The 19745-nt window shown below is 57.3% G+C and overlaps 1 protein-coding gene across 2 annotated transcripts; it reads right to left on the bottom strand.

Annotated features, from left to right (window-relative positions):
* Positions 1–885: 885 nt before the first annotated feature.
* LOC136997076 (uncharacterized) lies at positions 886–19336 on the bottom strand. Of its 2 annotated transcripts, none has more exons than XM_067347292.1 (2): positions 11511–11635; positions 886–4940 (listed from the first exon to the last, which is right to left on the bottom strand). In XM_067347292.1, the coding sequence occupies exon 2, from the start codon at positions 4377–4379 to the stop codon at positions 1239–1241; it is 3141 nt and encodes a 1046-aa protein (XP_067203393.1). In that variant the 5' UTR covers positions 4380–4940; positions 11511–11635; the 3' UTR covers positions 886–1238. The 2 variants fall into 2 exon arrangements, 1 of the variants encoding a protein (XP_067203393.1); XR_010887895.1 differs by lacking the exon at positions 11511–11635 and adding an exon at positions 15838–19336 and having other exon boundaries at positions 4238–4940.
* Between the last annotated feature and the right edge of the window lie 409 nt (positions 19337–19745).

The raw sequence follows: 19745 nt of genomic DNA, 5'->3' as shown, positions 1-19745 counted from the left end.
GCGGGCGTGAATGAGCATGAATGAAAGTGTATGTGTGCGCGTGTGATGTATGCGTGTGCATGATTAATGAATGAATGTGTGTGTATATGCAGGACGGGAAACGGCATCCCACGCATCGCTGATGCTACAATGCGTGGGCGCCCCCCGCCGAATGCATGCGTGGCCCCCGACTTCCGAGCAGCTTCGCATCAGCGAAGGCGCCCAGACAGTACGGGGGCCAAGTGTGTGCGTGTGATGTATGTGTGCGTGAATGAATGCGAGGCACGGGGAGGGACGACCCCCGGCCGAGCACGCAGCGTCCGGGAACGACTGGGGGGGAGAGCTTACGCACCTCCCCCCCATCCACCAATGGTTTGATATCGGAGTTTTCCTTCTCCTAGGCCAACTGCCCACACAGGGCTAACGAGCTCGGCCTGCCCGGGTCTTTTTATAGAGGTTTTACCACCCTCGCGGCCCGTCCTAGCAAAGCTAGCACCGGCCCCCGGCCCCATTAACTGGGGTTACGGTATGAGTCACCACGCCCCCCCACGTGCCATGGGGGGCTCGACCGTTATGCCGGAACACCGGCGTGCTAACGAGGCTGGTCAGGCCCCGGATTTTTTCTCGAGGTTTACTCCTCTATCCCGGTGGAGTGAATAACACTCCTAACGGATCCAGGCATCCGGGCGATTGAAGTCAGGGCCGCCAACCCCTACCAGCGATTGGGACAAGTCCCTAAGGAGTCGCTGGGCTCCTCTTGTTCCCTCCAGCGAGGGAACTGTGCGCTCTTAGCACCACAAGACGACTCCAGCGAGCCGCCCCATGGTGAGCCCCTTCACCACGACAAGGTGGCGCACGACGAAGGGGAACCTAACCTAACCTAACCTAACCTAACCTAACCTAACCTTTTTTTTTTTTTTTTTTGTTTTGGTTTAGGGGCCAGAAGGGCCCCCCCGGGACGAGGAAATCTTCAAAAGACACCTCCCGTCGTGCAAGGACTGAGGATTGCTACCCCTCAGCCTGACGGGAGGTAGTGTCGGATTCACAGCCTGTCCTAACCTTAGTCAGGATCAGACTGTGCCTACCGACTAAAACCTCGTCCCAGACAAATCCATCGTGCGTCGCCGTGTTAGGGAAGGTTCCGGGATCACTAACGGGAGCATAAACTCCGTCGCCCTCCCTAGGCTGACCCTGTTAATCAGGTCCTGAGCCAAAGTGGTCCGGTGTTGGTCCGGACTTCCATATCCCCGTTATCGTCTTCACGGACCCGACGAGGGCCCTGGTTGGGGAGAACCTACCGGTTCCCGTCCTCTCGCCTTCTTCAGCTCCGCCTGAGGGGGACTAATAGAGTCCTCCCTCGGCCTCTTCGCCTCCCCCGAACTAACCGTCTCCCTTTCCACCTCAATATCTGAGGTAAAGAGGGGGGCACGAGGGGGCGGTTGAGTGGGCTTCTCCCCCGAATCACCACTAGTAGCGGCGATACCGCTGCGCACTTCCCGTTTTGGGGGAATTGGCGGGCAGTTTTCACTCCCCGTTCTGTGGCCCGAAGGCCGGCCGTTCAGGGCACAAATGGGGCAATGGGGGCTCTTTCTACAGGAGCCCGCGTTGTGTCCCTCCTCACCACACCGATAGCAGCAGCGAGCCCGAACCACGTTGGATGGGCACTGCTGCTGGATGTGCCCGCGGCCCAGGCAACGAAAGCACTGGGCCGGACGGCTCCGGAGGAGCTCCACCTTCACTGAGGTCCACCCAATGTTCACTGAGCCCCTCTCGGCAAGCTTCAGTGCCGCGTCCGCTGGGCACTGGGCCCAGACCAGGTTAAGGCCCCGACGGCCCGTGGTCTGTACCCCTCCCATCCTCACCTCGTCCACCTGGCAACCACCCTCCGTGGCGATTGTGGCGGCAATCTCTTCCGGAGTAATCGCAATCTCCAGGCCAACGAGTCGGACGTCCATCCTTCTCGAGGGCCTGGATATCTTGACCTCCCCCGGTAGGTCCTTCACTGCCTCTCGCATCCTAGAGGCCAGGGCGTCCGCCTTCATTCTGGACTGTTCTCCAGAAATTTCAAGGAGGACTCCTCCGTTTCTCGCTTTCCTCATGGTGAGGGACTTGATGTTAATGTCCTTGAGGTCGATCTTGTCCTTCGCAGTCCTTATAACATCCGCATAGCTGCCAGCAGCGGTGTTAATCGCCACCGCGGCAGTCCTCGGGAGCCTTTTCCTCGCCTTGGCGTAGGAGGGTCCACCCTTCTTGGGCTTTGTCTCCTGCGTCACCCTTTCCTTGGTAGGGGGAGGAGGGGGTAGAGGAGGCCCACGCGGCCCTTTCCCCTTTTTCCCCTTGCCTCCTTTCACCACGGTGGTCCAAGGGGCTTCCGCCTCCCGAGAGGGAGGTACAGGTACCCCTGTCGGTAAATCCCCCTCCGAGATGACCCCCGCCTCATGCGACGGGAGGGATATCCGGGGGGGTGCGGCACCGGACCCCCTTTTCCCTTTCTTCTTCTTCTTCCTTCCTTCAGGACCTGGTTGTACCGGGGTAGGGACGGTTCGTCCGCCCAACTCCAGATGTGCAATCCGGTCCTCCATCCTCTTCAACGTTTCCGTCAGAGTGACCAACGTGTTGCTAACCTCCTTGAGAACTCTCACTCCTGCCCCACCAACGTCCGAGGTCTGTCGAAAGACCTCGGCATCCGACTCCAGATCTAGAGTGGAGCCGATCATGGTGGCGGGTACGGCCTCCGTACCACTCCCCAAATCCGACCGCCCCATCGGGTCCCTACCGAGGGTAGGAGACCTAGGATCCCTAATAAGGGGCCCTTCCGTGTTGGGGTTTTGGGCCAGCTTACCCTTGAGGAAGCGTACTGCATCCTCCGATTTGGCCAGCTTCCTCAACAGGCTCTCGTTTTGGGCCCTATAGGCCGTGTTGTCGCTCGTCAGCGTGTTGACCTGGGATCGCCAGTATCCCGGGTCCCCCACCTTGTCCGCCCTGGTACACAAGGTCCTTAGCACCTCCCTCAGTAGGTATACATTGGTCTTGATTTGACCACTAAGGGAGCCTTTCATATTCGAGGATGCAGCCCTCGCGTTCTCGATCTCATCGAGACATTTATCCGCGTGGACTACAACCTCCCTCGAGGAACCTCTCTCAATCTGCCGGAGCCGATGTTCCACCTTCCCACGTTGATCCCCTGTAAGAGGTGGGGGGCGGACCATCATTAAGGAGGTCCCCGCAGCCTCTTCATCATCCTCCGTGTATGGAAGGTTTTTCCCTTGCTTCCGGGTCTTCTTCTTCCCTTCCTTCTCCGATCCCGAGGTGGACAGGGCCTTGAATGGACCCGTCCCATCCTTCCTCGGTCTTCCCTGGGCCCTGTGTAGCAGAGGGAGGCGGAATAACCCCTCTGGCTGCTCCACAGTGCTGATCCGAGAAGCGGGCCTGGAAGGGCCCGCCTCTTCTCCCGAGTCCTCAAATCCCCAATCCGGGTCCCCTGCTCTGCTGGGGGGGCGTGTAGTGTCGTCCTCCTCACCAGAGGAGTCGGCCACTTCCACCACTTCCATAGCGGATTCCGCATCCTTCTCCTCCTTCTTTTTCCCCTTTTCAGGGGCTGGCTTCTTCCCCACTCGGACAGTGTCAGGAGCCAGCCGTTCCACGGACGTAATCCTAGGCTTAGGATCCGAGTCCGACGAGTCCGTGTCCTCAATCCTATTCCTTATGGAAGTCGCCTTACTCCTTGTTTTCCTCTCTGAACCAGAGGAGCCACCACCACCCCTGATACGTATAGGGGTGTGATCCGCTTTCTGCGGAGAATCCCTTCCCAATTTTCCAAATTCATATGGCCTCCCCATATCCTTGAGATAGTCCAAAGCCTTAATAATGTAACCTTTTTGTTTCAGGTCCAGTCCAAGAAGTTCGACGGAAGCCGCCAGGACAACGCATAGGTGAAGGTAAGTATCCTTATACTTTCCAGCCTCCAATACACTATCAAAGGTGTACCATAGCTCCCTAAAAGAATCAGCCAGTTCCACCCTTGTTGTGTGGAGGGTGCTCCCTCCCTCGATCAAGTTTTTTGACCTTAAAAGGTCCCAGGCCCTTTTAGAGTCACATCTACAGTCACTCTTACCGCACTTAAGATTGTCTGTGATAAAACAGTAAGCCTTACACAGGCTTGACACCGTGTCCAAGCACTTTCCTGGATGCGTAGTTGTCAGTACAACAGCATGTTCAAACAACGCGAACGCTGAACCGATCACATTATTGACTGCAGAGCTCGGCGAACACCCCACAGTCAGCCCGTCGCTGGATGACGACGCAGCAGGAGCCGGGACAGGACTCCCACTACGCCGGTCTCTGGGGGTCCGAATCCCCTGAGACGGTACACTATGTCCGTTTTTCTTGTCCATGTCCATATAAAAGAAAATTTGGTTTGTTAACGGTGTGTCCTTCACCGTGTTTTATATCGGAGTTTTCCCTCTCCTAGACCGATTGCCCACCCTAGGCTTACGAGCTCGGTCTACCCGGGTCTTTTTATAGAGGTTTTACCACCCTCGCAGCCCGTGATGCGCCGCCACACGCTATCACCGGCCCCCGGCCCCACAAACTGGGGTTACGGTATGGGACGCTATCGCCCCCCTCGTGCAATGGGGGCTCGACCGTTATGCCGGAGCACCGGCGTGCTAACGAGGCTGGTCAGGCCCCGGCTTTTTTCTCGAGGTAATGCTCCTCTATCCTGGGGGTGTGTTTTAAATAAACACACCTATCGAGTCCAGGCACCCGGGCGATTGAAGTCAGGGCCGCCAACCCCTTCCGGCTAATCGGGACAAGTCCCTTGAGGGGTAGCCGGACCCCCGTTCCCTCCTAAGAAGGAACTGTGCGCTCTTAGCACCGCGGAAACACCTTTTCAGGTATTCCCCCGGTGAGCCCTCTCACCACGACAAGGTGGCGCACAACGAGAGGGAACCTAACCTAACCTTTTTTTTTTTTTTTTTTTTTGTTGTTTTGGGGCTCGACAGTAGTCGGAGCCCCTGGGGGTGGGGAAATCTTCTAAAGACCCCCCTCCGCGTGCAATGTGCAGTCCTAGTGACCGCACTGCGGAAGGGGAGTGTGGGATTCGCCACCCAGCGGAACTTTGCTGCGGTGGCGCCTACCCACTAAAACCCCACCCCCAAGTAAACGTGGTCCTCTCCTGTCATTAAGTGGGAGAGGGCTGGGTATCGCCAGCGGCATTTCGTCCAGACCCTCTCCCTGACTTGCCTTTGGTGCGTGGCACATCAATTCTCTCCCCTCTAGGGGGGGTAGGAGGTTGCCCTCCTCCACCTTCCTCTTGTCTACATCATGGGGGGGCTGAGGGAAAAGGGACAGGTGCCCCAAGAGGGGCCCATTTCCTCCCCCCCTCCCCCTTCTGACCCTCCTCACGGAGTTTAGCCCTGTATGGGTTATTACTCCGTGGGGGGCCTCTCGTCTACCCGCTTCTCCACTACCTTCACCTTGGTAGGGCGGGTGGGGGTGCTTGGTGCAGGGCTTTCCTCTCCCTCCTCCCCCTCTGCTACTCTTGCTCTCTTTTGTCCCAGGGTTGGGCCGCGTGGCTCAACCTCCATTGGGACTGTCTGAGGCTTTTCCGCCTCAACGCTGCCCCTAACTGGGACAGACGGTGTGGGCTCTGGATCCCTCTCCAAAAGGGGAGTTGTCCTGTCAGCAGAGGGGGTGGGCCCTTGATTGGGCTCCCCTCCACCTTCAGGTGCAACTCCCCTTTCCTCCCTAGTTGGTTTTTTAGGTGGCTTCCAGCGGGGGGGAACTGGAGGACAAAGCTCCGTTCCCGCCCTATGGTTTGCCTCCTTACCACCACTAGCACAGATTGGGCAGTGCGCGGGGACCTTGCACTGCGCCAGCTTGTGTGCCTTCTCCCCGCAGTTCATGCAGCAGTCCGTCCTATCCTCAGTGGACGGACAGCTCTGCCGCATGTGGCCACGGGCGTGGCATCGATAGCAGCGGGCTGGTCTGCTTTTCAGCAGAGCCACCTGGAAGGTGGTCCAGCCCGCTTTAACCCTCCCTGCCTCTGCCGCTTTTACCACGGCTCTATCCGGGCCCTGGGCCCAGATTGACCTCTTGCCCCTTATCGAGGGGTTCCAAGGTCCCAGCTTAACCTCTTTGGGGGAACATTTCCCCACCTCCGCCAGGGCCTCCCGGATTTCTTCGGGGGTGACCGACTCCATGATCCCGGTTAACCGTAGATCGAGTCGGCGCGACGGCCTGCTGATCGCAACGCTTTCGGTATCCCCAACAGCGATGCGGATCTCGGAGGCTAAGTATGAGGCTTTAGCCTCGACATCCTCCCTCTTTCCTGGGATTTCCAGGAGAGCACCCCCCCGAAACTGGATTTCATCCTTATTTGGGTGATCCCCAGCTGCTCGAGGGAGATTCTCTCCTGCGCCTTCCTTATTACTCCGGAAAGAGTATCAGGCTCCTTCACGGAGATGAGGATCGCGGCAGAGCGCGGCAGCCTCTTCTTCGCCCTTTTTATCGCTGTTTTGCGATCTATCTTCTTCTTCTCTTCCTTCTTCTTCTGGGAGGCTGGAGTTGTTGAGGGTACTGGAGGGGCAGCTTTTAATGGGGCAATAGTAGCCCTTTTTTTGCCACCACGTCCCACTACCTTGGCCCACGTGGATTCCGTGGGGGGATTACTAGGGTTTTGACCCGTTGATTCCCCCTCTCCTGACGGTTTGGTTGCCGTCTTTCCTGTCCCCGATGGGGGGTCCTCAAGAGGAGGGGGGGGAATTTCTCCCGCCCCTCTACCACTTCCGGCGTTCTTCATCGCCTTGGAGCCTGAGGCACCCTTCATCAAGGGGGCCTTTGCGGACCTCTTCTTCTTCCGCCGCTCCCCAACCTTCCTGCCAGGCGCAGGAGGGGCACTAGGGAAAGCGGAAGGGGGGAGGTGGGCCTTAGTTATCCCGCTCTCCAGTTTCTCCATCCTGCTGTTGAGGGTCTGGAGTGCCTCCATTATCCCCTTGAGAGAGATCTCAATGGGGATCTGTGGGACAGAGTCACACTCCATTCCCTCATCTCTTCCTCCTTCCTGGGCTGGAGACATCTCCTCAACCCCGTCCGTGCTTGGACGGGGAAGGGGAGAAACCCCCCTTGTGGGAGAGGGCATCGGCTCGCATGGCTGACGCCTTCCTTCTCTCTCCCTCTCTCTCTCTCTTTCTCTCATTTCCGCCAGATCGACTCTCTGCAGTTTCATCTGCGTGTCGATCTGACGGACTTGGGCCTTGAGGGTCGCGTTGCTCCTCTTTTCGGCAAGGTATCTGGCCTTCCAGAAACCTGGGTCTCCACCGTGGGCTGCCCTGCTCGTCAGGGTCTTGAGCACTTCCCTCAGGACGAATACGTTCATTTTTATTCGTCCGCTTTGCTGGCCTCTTATGTTCCTTGAACATTGCCTGATCTGCTCGATGGTGAGGAGCTTCCGGTCGAAACTTTTATAGAGTTCCTCCGTAGAGCCCCTCTCCATCTTTTGGATACTCCGCGCTGCCTCCCGCTTTTGCGGACCAGTCAGTGACGGAGGCACCACTTCCATCTCCTCTTCTTCGGAGGCCGTCTCTCCCCGAATCACCATTTCTAACTCCTCTGTTTCCGAGTCAATGAATGGGCCTGTCCCATCTTTCCTCGGTCTCCCTTGTGCCCTTCGGGCCGACGCGAATCTCTTTGACGGGTCCGTCCTCTCCCCGGCAGGGACCCAACTGGGTATTCCCGTCGAGGTTGATGGGGGGGCCGTGGTCCCATCCTCCATTCCCTCCTCCTCTCCTGAGGTGATGAGGCAGTCCTCGAAATCCACAGTAGGTGGGAGTAAACCCTCCACCTGTGTGGATGGACCCGGTTGAGGGTCTTCCGTCCTGGACGTGGCCCGAGGGAGGGTAGTAGCCCCACTGGGCTCCCCCCCCTCCGTCCCCCCCAGAGACAGGGAGACAGGGTCCCCCGTCCCGGGCTCAGCTGGAGGGGGGGTAGAAGCCCTTACGGGTTCCCCCCCCTCCATCTCGTCCGTAGACAGGGAGATGGGGGCCTCGGTCCCCTCCCCCTCATCCACCTCCTCATCCTCCGAGGAGGAGGAAGACCGGAGGGTGCAAGGCCTGATAGGCTTGTTAGGCCTTTTTCTCCTCCCCCTTCCCTCCTCCTCGTGCTTGTCCGCCTTCTTCCGGTTTCCCCGGGATGCAAGCGGCTTTCCTCCTCCCTTTAATCCTGTGATTGTGGGGAGGGAGGGATCCTCTCCTCCCTTCCATGCACAGGTGGTGCCCGGCATCCATGGGATGCCGAGCTCCTCGAGCCCTTTAGAAGCTCGGTCGTCCTTTATTAAGTAGGGGTCGACGTCATCCCCCAACAATTCAGCGACAGAGACATAGAGCTCTGCCGCAAAAGCCCTAGATACGTCATCGGTTTTTATGCCTATCGGCACGTATCTATGGGCGGCCATCTTTTTAAGGTAGCTGAAGGGCTGGTTTTGTTTTTCACCCCAAAAGTAGACTTCGGTCCACACCCAGGGGAGAATAACCGCCACTATCTCTATAGGCACGCCAAATGGGAGGGTGTCGTCCCATATCTCATCAATAATGAGTTGCGTCCTGGCCAGATTCAGCCCCTTCACGTCCTTCGCACGGAACGCCATAAAGGCGAGAACAGTCGCGAATTTTTCGCGGTACTCCCAGTCCTTTTTCCCAAAGAGATGGATCTTATCTCTTATACCGCATACGGTATCCTCCAGCGTCTTAAGGATCCTAGACATCCTTGTCTTCGCGGTAGTATTTTCCACCGTCGCGCCCGCGGGGCACGCGACGGCTGGCCCTTCATATGATGACGACGTACTGGGAGCAGGGACAATACCCCCAGATACGCCGGCCTCCGGGATCCGAAGCCCTTCAGCAGTCGCCTTATCATTATCTTCCATGAAGATCATCTTGTGTAATTTTTTACGAAGTTGTCTTCTTCGGGTTATTTATCGTGGTTTTCCTTCCACTAGGACGGTTGTCCCCCCGGACTAACGAGCCCGTCCTGCCCGGATCTTTTTATAGAGGTTTTGTCTCCCTCGCGGCCCGTGCAAGCTCAGTGCAAGCACCGGCCCCCGGCCCCAATAAATTGGGGTTACGGTCTACCACCCCAGCAGTAATGCCAGGGTGTCCTCCCTCTGTCGCCCCCCTTCACGCCCGCGTACTCGGGGACCACGTCCCCGAGCCGTTTGAGCGGAGAGGGGGGGCCATCCTTGTGGGACACCGCTTTCCCTCCATGCCAGACGGCATGTCCTGAAAAGGACATCCGCCCGAGACACAGAGGGAACCGGCACCCACATCCACCCCTTTAGACGGGGCCACCGAAGTGACCCCACCAAAGACCCGTCCCGCCGGAGCAGCAGCCCCGGCCAAGACAGGCCTCCACCACGGGGGGAGCACCCCCCTGGCCAGCCGCCCCACTGGGCTAACGAGCCTGGCCGCCCGTGCATGGAGGGGAGATAGAAATCTCCCCCTAACGGTGCCATGCCACCGGGGGTTTGAAGTCGGAGTCCCCATCTCCTACCAGCGATTGGGACAAGTCCCTAAGGAGTCGCTGGGCTCCTCTTGTTCCCTCCAGCGAGGGAACTGTGCGCTCTTGGCACCGCGGGAACACCTTTTCAGGTATTCCCCCGGTGAGCCCTCTCACCACGACAAGGTGGCGCACGACGAGAGGGAGAGTGGTGTGCCCGAAGGCCCATCACGAAGGTTTAACGACAACCTACAACCCTGAAACGGCGACCCGAAGGTCGCCCCATCACAAGGGGGTAATTTCAATCATGGGCACCACCCTTTAGGAATCCCAGGTTTATTCAAGGAGTATCCTTCTCCTGGACGTTTATTTAACCCTTCTCCGGGTCGTTACTCCGAGTCGTCGGGCGCCATTGGCTTGGTAGCTACCTTCGCTACATGTACCGGGTCGTCCATTCCCAGAAGCAACTTGTTAGGGGAGCCGCCCTCACCTCCCAGACGATCTTTGTTAAGCCTGGATCCCGGCCAGCTGGTTTTTCCCATTTTTGAGGTTTTTCATCAGGAGGTATCCTCAAACCCCCGGTTGATTAACGAGGCGATCCTGCCTCGGGGCGATCTTTGTTAAGCCTGGGTCCCGGCCAGCTGGGTATTTCCATTGAGACTTTTCATCAGGAGGTGTTCTCATACCCCCGGTTGTTTAACGAGGCTATCCATCCTCGGGGCGATCTTTGTTTAGCCTGGGTCCCGGCCAGCTGGTTATTTCCATTTGAGACTTTTCATCAGGAGGTGTTCTCATACCCCCGGTTGTTTAACGAGGTTTTCCTTCCTCAGGACGATCTTTGTTTAGCCTGGATCCCGGCCAGCTGGTTATTTCCATTTGAGACTTTTCATCAGGAGGTCTTCTCAAACCCCCGATTTTTTAACGAGGTTTTCTTCCTCTGGACGATCTTTGTTTAGCCTGGATCCCGGCCAGCTGGTTATTTCCATTTGAGACTTTTCATCAGGAGGTATTCTCAAACCCCCGGTTTTTTAACGAGGTTTTTCTTCCTCGGGGCGATCTTTGTTTAGCCTGGATCCCGGCCAGCTGGTTATTACCATTTGAGACTTTTCATCAGGAGGTATTCTCAAACCCCCGGTTTTTTAACGAGGTTTTCCTTCCTCGGGACGATCTTTGTTTAGCCTGGATCCCGGCCAGCTGGTTATTACCATTTGAGACTTTTCATCAGGAGGTATTCTCAAACCCCCGGTTTTTTAACGAGGTTTTCCTTCCTCGGGACGATCTTTGTTTAGCCTGGGTCCCGGCCAGCTGGTTATTACCATTTGAGACTTTTCATCAGGAGGTATTCTCAAACCCCCGGTTTTTTAACGAGATTTTCCTTCCTCGGGGCGATCTTTGTTTAGCCTGGATCCCGGCCAGCTGGTTATTTCCATTTGAGACTTTTCATCAGGAGGTATTCCCAAACCCCCGATTTTTAACGAGGTTTTCCTTCCTCGGGACGATCTTTGTTTAGCCTGGATCCCGGCCAGCTGGTTATTTCCATTTGAGACTTTTCATCAGGAGGTATTCTCAAACCCCCGATTTTTAACGAGGTTTTCCTTCCTCGGGACGATCTTTGTTTAGCCTGGATCCCGGCCAGCTGGTTATTTCCATTTGAGACTTTTCATCAGGAGGTATCTCAAACCCCCGGTTGTTTAACGAGGTTTTTCCTTCCTCGGCTTTTTAGGGCATGCAAACTGGCGGAGGAGAAAGAGGAGAGGATAAGACGGGAGGTGGAAAAGGAAAGGAAGGGAGACAGTCTACAGAGACCCATTTTGAGGTTTTCCCCCTCAGTTTTTTTCCAGAGTTGAACTTCTCTGGCCAAATTTTAGGTCATAAGGTGAAGTGCAAGCCTCAGAGCCTTTTTTGGGTATGGCGCCCCAAGTTTTTTTAACGAAGTTAGACTTCTTCGGGTGTGCTCTTAGATCCCGCATCTCCACGAATGGATAGCGGGGAGCCCTGGCACCACGTCAAGGTGGCACACCGTCGCCAAGGAACCTAACCTTTTTTTTTTTTTTTTTTTTGTTCGGGGCCCGACAATGCTCTCGCAGAGCCGGAACCCCAGGAGTGGGGAAATCTTCTAAAGACCCCCTTCCACGTGCAATGTGCAGTCCTAGTGACCGCACTGCGGAAGGGGAGTGTGGGATTCACCACCCAGCGGATCTTTGCTGAGGTGATGCCTACCCACTAAAACCCCACTCCTATGTAACGTTGTCGTCACTGGTCAATGCGGGAGAGGGATGGGAATCGCCAGAGGCATGTCATCCATTCCCTCTCCCTGACCGGCCCTATTATTGGGTACGACATCTCCCCCCTTTTTATTGAGAGGAGTAGGAGGTGTTAACCTCCTTCTCCCACTATTTGTCTTCTACTTGGGGATGAGGGGGGGAAACCCCCCTCCCCTGACCCCCCACGGAGCTTCAGTCCTTCGTTAGACTGTTACTCCGGGGGGGGCCTGTCATTCTTCCGCTTAGCCTTTAACTTGGTTGGGCGGGGGGATGTAGGGGAGGGGTTATCCCCCCCCTCTCCCTCTTCCCTACTCCTCTTCTGCCCTGGAGTCGGGCCTAACGGCTCAGTCTCCATTTGGGCTGAGAGAGGTTCTATTACCACCACGCTGTCCCTAACCGGGGCAGACCGTGGTGGTGTCGGTTCCTTCTCCAAAAGGGGGGTTGTCCCTTTAGCGGGGGGGGTGGCCCCTGTGGGCTCCCCGCCACCTCCGGGAACAACTTCCCTTTCCTTCCTCCCTGAACTAGTCGCCGGTTTCCGGAGGGGGGCTACTGGGGGGCAATCCTCCCCACCCGCCCTGTGGTCCGCTTTCCTCTTATTAAGTACACAAATTGGGCAGTGTGCCGGAGCTTTACACTGCGCCAATTTGTGTCCCACTGCTCCACAGTTTATGCAACAGTTCGTCCGGTCTATATTGGACGGACAGAACTGCCGCATATGGCCACGGGCGTGGCATCGATAGCAGCGAGATGGCCTGCTTTTCAGCAGCTCAACTCTGTAGTTGTGCCATCCCACCTTTATCGTGCCCGCTACTGCCGCCTTAATTGCGGCCCTGTCTGGGCCCTGGGCCCAAATGGACACCTTGCCCCTGTTCATGGAGCGACATGGCCCCAACCTGAACTCAGTGGGGGAGCATTCCCCCACTTTTGCTATTGCCTCCCGAATTTCCTCCTGTTCTGCCATGCCCTCGGTTCCCGTCAAACGGAGGTCGAGTTTGCGCGATGGCCTGGAGATTGTAACTCCCTCGGTTTGACCAAGGACGCCACGCATCTCGGAGGCTAGGTATGATGCCTTAGCCTCCGCTTCCTCCCTCTTTCCCGGAATTTCCAGGAGGAAACCGCCCCCATGGCTGCGTTTCGCCTGGATGTTGGTGATTCCCAACGTTTCCAGGGAGATGCTCTCTTGCGCCTTCCTCAGGACAACAGGGAGCGCCGATGGCTCCCTTGTCGAGATGAGGATTGCCGCTTTACGCGGCATCCTCCTCTTGGCTTTTTTAATCGCCGCCTCGCGGTCCCTCTTCCTCTCCTCTCCCTTCCTCTGGGAGGTCGAGGGGACCGGGAGAGAGGCCCGCGGGTCAGCGGCACCGCGTCGGCCTCTCACTACCTTGGCCCAGGTTGTCCCAGATGGGGGGTCCCGAGGGCCTGAGCACCCGGTCTCCCCCAGTCCGACAACCGCTTCATTTGTTGCCAATAGTGGGGTTTCAGAGGGGGGAGGGATTTCCCCCACCCCTCTCCCCCCATTGGCTACCTTTTTCCCTTTTGAGGTCGGGACGGCCTTCTTCGAGGGGGCCTTTTTTTTGGACCCTTTTTTTTCCCTCTTCTGCTTCTCCCCTCTCCTGCTGACAGCAGGACGAGTACTGGGAGCAGACGGAGGGAGGCGGGCCTTTGCCAGATCCACCTCCAACGTCTCTATCCTCTTAGTGAGGGTTTGGAGTGCCTCCGCGATGCCCATGAGACTAATCTCGATGGGGATCGGGGCAGGCATGCTCTCCATTCCCTCTTCCTCTGCTTCGGGACCCATCTGGGTTCCGCTGGTCCCAATTGTGACTGGGGGAAGGGGGGACCCCCCCCTCGTAGGTGTCCTCGGTCTTGGCTCCCATGGGGAGCGTGTCTCCTCCCCAGCTCTCATGTCGGCTAGCCCAGCCCTGCACTGAGCCAGCCCCCTTTTGAGCCTTTTGTTCTGCGCCTTAAGGTCCGCAGTGATCTTCTGCTCGGCGGCGACTTTGGCCTTCCAATAGCCCGGATCTCCGCCGTGTATGGCCCTGTTCGACAGGGTTTTTAGGACCTCCCTCAGAATAAAGACCGTCTTTTTAAGGCGGCCGCTCTGCTGGCCTCGGAGGTTCTTGGAACTCTGCCGGACCTTTTCAACGCCGAGAAGCTCACGGTCGAATTGTTTATACAATTCTTCCGTGGAGCCCTTCTCCATTGCCTCGATCTGCTTCACTATCTGCTTTTTCTGCTGACCAGTGAAGGACGGAGCTATTATTTCCGTCTCCTCCTCTTCCTCGGATTCACCCCCATCCGGTTCCACCTCCAAACCCGTTTCGGTTGGGTCTATAAACGGACCCGAGCCGTCAAGGCGTGGTCTCCCCTGCCCCCTAAAGAAGGTGGGGAGTCTTTCTTCCAGGCTCGCCTTTTCCCCGGGAGGTATCCCAGAGGGTGCCCTCGTATAGGTCGAGGGGGCGTCCCCATCCTCCATCTCCGCCTCTTCGGAAGAGGAGGGGAGGAGTTGATCCGCAAAGTCCACTGCTGGAAGAGGCAAACCCTCTACCTGTGTGGACGGACCCGGCTGAGGGTCCTCCGTCTCGGGTATGGCCGAAAGGGTGGGGGGGACATAAGATGGACCCCCCTCCCCATCAGTCCCACTCAGAGGCGAGAGGGGTGGGTCATCCACCTCAATCACCTCCACAGTTTCCTTCTCCCTGTTCTCTTCCTCCTCTGAGGAGGATGAGAAGGCGGTGATGGGCCTAACCCTCCTCCTCATCACCCTACCATCCTTCTTGGCAGTCCTCTCGGATCTGCGGGGCCCAGTTGGCTTACCTCCTCCTTTTAGCCCAGTAATTGGGGGGAGGGAGGGGTCCTCTCCTCCCCTCCAAGCACCGGATGTGCCCGGCACCCATGTGATGCCGAACTGTTCGAGCTTTTTGAGGGCTCGATCATCCTTCTTCATGTTGGGGGGGAGGTCGTCCCCCATCAGTTCCGCAGTCAAGGCATAAGTCTCGGCCGCGAAGGCCCAGTGAGCATCGTCAGGTTCTATACCTGACGCTTCCAGGTCCTGGGCAGCCATCTCCCTTATACCTTTCAGAGGCTCCTCAAGCGTATTCCACCCAGTGGTGAAGTAGAACACCCTCGAGAGGTCCTCTGGGAGCCTCTCCGCTGGCACTCCGTATGGGAGCGAGTCGTCCCAGATCCTGCAGTAGCCAAGAGCTCTCTTGGCCACTGTCTTATAACCTGGGTTGTTCGCACGATGCGCCAGGAAAGCCAGAAGAGCAGCGTAGCTCTTACGGAGTTCCATCCACTTCTTTTTATCCTCGAAGTGCGCCTCGCACATTACTATGTGAGCGGCGACACTACTCACCATCGCAAGGATTCTGTCAATCCTTCCCTTCGCGGTAATATATTCCGCCGTCACGCCCGCGGGGCACGTGACGGTTGGCCCTTCACTGGATAACGACATACTGGGGGCAGGGACAGTACCCCCAGATACGCCGGCCTCCGGGATCCGAAGCCCATCGGCAGTCACCATACTCTTTTCTTCCATGAAAGAAACCATAAAATGTAATTTTTTACGAAGTTGTCTTCTTCGGGTTTTTTTATCGTGGTTTTCCTTCCACTAGGACGGTTGTCTACCAAGACTAACGAGCCCGTCCTGCCCGGGTCTTTTTATAGAGGTTGAGCCACCCTCGCGGCCCGTGCAAGCTCAATGCAAGCACCGGCCCCCGGCCCCAATAGATTGGGGTTACGGTCTACCACCCCGGCAGTAATGCCAGGGTGTCCTCCCTCTGTCGCTCCCCTTCACGCCCGCGTACTCGGGGACCACGTCCCCGAGCCGTTTGAGCGGAGAGGGAGAGCCACCCTTGTGGGACACCGCTTTCCCTCCATGCCAGACGGCATGTCCTGAAAAGGACATCCGCCCGAGACACAGAGGGAACCGGCACCCACATCCACCCCTTTAGACAGGGCCACCGAAGTGACCCCACCAAAGACCCGTCCCGCCGGAGCAGCAGCCCCGGCCAAGACAGGCCTCCACCACGGGGGGAGCACCCCCCTGGCCAGCCGCCCCACTGGGCTAACGAGCCTGGCCGCCCAAGGAACCTAACCTAACCTTTTTTTTTTTTTTTTTTGTTTTGGTTTGAGGGCCAGAAGGGCCCCCCCGGGACGAGGAAATCTTCAAAAGACACCTCCCGTCGTGCAAGGACTGAGGATTGCTGCCCCTCAGCCTGACGGGAGGTAGTGTCGGATTCACAGCCTGTCCTAACCTTAGTCAGGATCAGACTGTGCCTACCGACTAAAACCTCGTCCCAGACAAATCCATCGTGCGCCGCCGTGTTAGGGAAGGATCCGGGATTACTATCGGGAGCATGCCTCCGTCCCCTTCCCTAGGCTGACCCTGGTGACCGGGTCCTTATCCTCTTGTGTCCGGTATTGGTCCGGACTACCAATTCCCCGCTACCTCCTCAAGGACCTGATGATGGGCCCGGTTGTGGTGACCCTGGACGCACTGTCTCAGGGCCTCGCGCCTTCTTTAATTCCGCCTGGGGAGGACTGACGGAGTCTTCCCTTGGCCTCTTCCCGTCAGTGGTGGTTGATCCCCCCACCGATTCTGTCTCCATATCAGGAGACGAGAGGGGTGGTTGCTGGGATCGCACAACCCCGTTGCCTTCATCGCTACGTTGGATCGTAGTCCGCACGGTTTCCCTCTTAGGAGGGATAGGGGGGCAAGCCGTACTCCCTGCCCTATGCCCCGAAGGTCGCCCGTGAAGGGCACAAATGGGGCAGTGCGGCCTAACCCCGCAACTCGCCGCTGTATGGCCTTCCCCACCACACTGGTAACAGCAGTGTGCCCGATCCACGATGGATGGGCACTTCTGCTGGACGTGTCCTCTGCCCAGGCATCTAAAGCACTGGGCCGGTCTGCTCGGAAGGAGCTCGACCTTCACCTGGGTCCACCCTATGTCCATAGACCCGGCTTCGACGAGCTTGATGGCCGCCTCTGCCGGGCACTGGGCCCAAGCCAGGTTCAGACCCTTACGGCCCGTGGTTTGGATCCTCCCCAGCCTAACCTCATCCACCTGGCAACATCCCACCTGGGATATCGCGGCGATAATCTCACCCCGGGAGTACGTATCATCCAGGCCGACGAGTCGGAAGTCAGTCCTTCTCGAGGGCCTGGAGATCTTGATCTCTCCCGGCAGGTCTCGCGTAGCCTCCCTCATCCTAGAGGCCAATGCGTCCGCCTTCATCTTCGACTGCTCTCCCGCTATTTCCAGGAGAACTCCTCCGTTCCTTGCTTTCCTGAGTTTCACTGACTTGATTCCCAGGTCCGGTAGACGGATCTCATCCCTCGCCTTCCTCATCACATCCGCATAGGTGGTGTTGGTGACGTTAAGCGCCACCGCCGCGGTACGTGGGAGCCTCCTCTTCAATTTCTTCACGTCGGTGGGACCACCCTTCAAGGGCTGAGTCCCCCGCGCAGTCTTCTCCTTGGTAGAGGGAGGAGGGGGTAAAGGAGGCCCTCGTGGCCCCTTCCCCTTTTTCCCCTTGCCTCTCTTCACCACGGTGGTCCAGGTGGTTTCCGACTCCCGAGAGGGAGGTACGGGCCCACCTGTCGGTAAATCCCCCTCCGAGATAGCCTCCACCTCACGGGGTGGGAGGGATATCCGGGGGGGTGCGGCACCGGACCCCACCTTCTCTTTCTTCTTCTTCCTCTTCCCCTTGGAGTCCTCTTGCACCGGAGCAGGGACGGTTCGTCCGCCCAGCTCGAGGCTTGCAATCCGGTCCTCCATCCTCTTCAGAGTTTCCATCACGGAGACCAACGAACTGTTGACCTCCGTGAGGACTCCCAATCCTGCCCCACCAACATATGAGGCCTGTCGGGGGGCTTCAGCCTCCGACTCCAAATCTGGAGTGGGGTCAAACGGAGTAGCGGGTACGGCCTCCGCACCACTCCCCAAATCCGACCGCCCCATCGGGTCCCTACCAAGGGTAGGAGACCTAGGATCCCTAATAAGGGGCCCTTCCGTGCTGGGGTTTTGGGCCAGCTTACCCTTGAGGAAGCGTACTGCATCCTCCGATTTGGCCAGCTTCCTCAACAGGCTCTCGTTTTGAGCCCTGTAGGCCGTGTTGTCGCTCGTCAATGTGTTGACCTGGGATCGCCAGTATCCCGGGTCCCCCACCTTGTCCGCCCTGGTACACAAGGTCCTCAGCACCTCCCTCAAAAGGTATACATTGGTCTTGATTTGACCACTAAGGGAGCCTTTCATATTCGAGGATGCAGCCCTCGCGTTCTCGATCTCATCGAGACATTTATCCGCGTGGACTACAACCTCTCTCGAGGAACCTCTCTCAATCTGCCGGAGCCGATGTTCCACCTTCCCACGTTGATCCCCTGTAAGAGGTGGGGGGCGGACCATCATTAAGGAGGTCCCCGCAGCCTCTTCATCCTCCTCCGTGTATGGAAGATTTTTCCCTTGCTTCCGGGTCTTCTTCTTCCCTTCCTTCTCCGATCCCGAGGTGGACAGGGCCTTGAATGGACCCGTCCCATCCTTCCTCGGTCTTCCCTGGGCCCTGTGAAGCAGAGGGAGGCGGAATAACCCCTCTGGCTGCTCCACAGTGCTGATCCGAGAAGCGGGCCTGGAAGGGCCCGCCTCTTCTCCCGAGTCCTCGAATCCCCAATCCGGGTCCCCTGCTCTACTGGGGGGGCGTGTAGTGTCGTCCTCCTCACCAGAGGAGTCGGCCACTTCCACCACTTCCATAGCGGATTCCGCATCCTTCTCCTCCTTCTTTTTCCCCTTTTCAGGGGCTGGCTTCTTCCCCACTCGGACAGTGTCAGGAGCCAGCCGTTCCACGGACGTAATCCTAGGCTTAGGATCCGAGTCCGACGAATCCGTGTCCTCAATCCTATTCCTTATGGAAATCGCCTTACTCCGTGTTCTCCTCTCTGAACCAGAGGAGCCACCACCACCCCTGATTCGTATAGGGGTGTGATCCGCTTTCTGCGGAGAATCCCTTCCCAATTTTCCAAATTCATATGGCCTCCCCATATCCTTGAGATAGTCCAAAGCCTTAATAATGTAACCTTTTTGTTTCAGGTCCAGTCCAAGAAGTTCGACGGAAGCCGCCAGGACAACGCATAGGTGAAGGTAAGTATCCTTATACTTTTCATCCTTCAATACACTACCAAAGGTGACCCATAGCTCTTTAAAAGTATCAGCCAGTTCCACCCTTGTTGTGTGGAGGGTGCTCCCTCCCTCAATCAAATTTTTTGACCTTAAAAGGTCCCAGGCCCTTTTAGAGTCGCATCTACATTCACTCTTACCACACTTAAAATTGTCTGTGATAAAACAGTAAGCCTTACACAGGCTTGACACCGTGTCCAAGCACTTTCCTGGATGCGTAGTTGTTAGTACCACAGCATGCTCAAACAACGCGAACGCTGAACCGATCACATTATTGACTGCAGAGCTCGGCGAACACCCCACAGTCAGCCCGTCGCTGGATGACGACGCAGCAGGAGCCGGGACAGGACTCCCACCACGCCGGTCTCTGGGGGTCCGAATCCCCTGAGACGGTACACTATGTCCGTTTTTCTTGTCCATGTCCATATAAAAGAAAATTTGGTTTGTTAACGGTGTGTCCTTCACCGTGTTTTATATCGGAGTTTTCCCTCTCCTAGACCGATTGCCCACCCTAGGCTTACGAGCTCGGTCTACCCGGGTCTTTTTATAGAGGTTTTACCACCCTCGCAGCCCGTGATGCGCCGCCACACGCTATCACCGGCCCCCGGCCCCACAAACTGGGGTTACGGTATGGGACGCTATCGCCCCCCTCGTGCAATGGGGGCTCGACCGTTATGCCGGAGCACCGGCGTGCTAACGAGGCTGGTCAGGCCCCGGCTTTTTTCTCGAGGTAATGCTCCTCTATCCTGGGGGTGTGTTTTAAATAAACACACCTATCGAGTCCAGGCACCCGGGCGATTGAAGTCAGGGCCGCCAACCCCTTCCGGCTAATCGG

This window comes from Linepithema humile, chromosome 1, assembly GCF_040581485.1.
Source record: "Linepithema humile isolate Giens D197 chromosome 1, Lhum_UNIL_v1.0, whole genome shotgun sequence".
NCBI classification, from domain to species: Eukaryota; Metazoa; Arthropoda; class Insecta; order Hymenoptera; family Formicidae; genus Linepithema; species Linepithema humile.
Note: the sequence above shows the minus strand (reverse complement) of the source record. Positions and strands in the feature narration are given on the sequence as shown.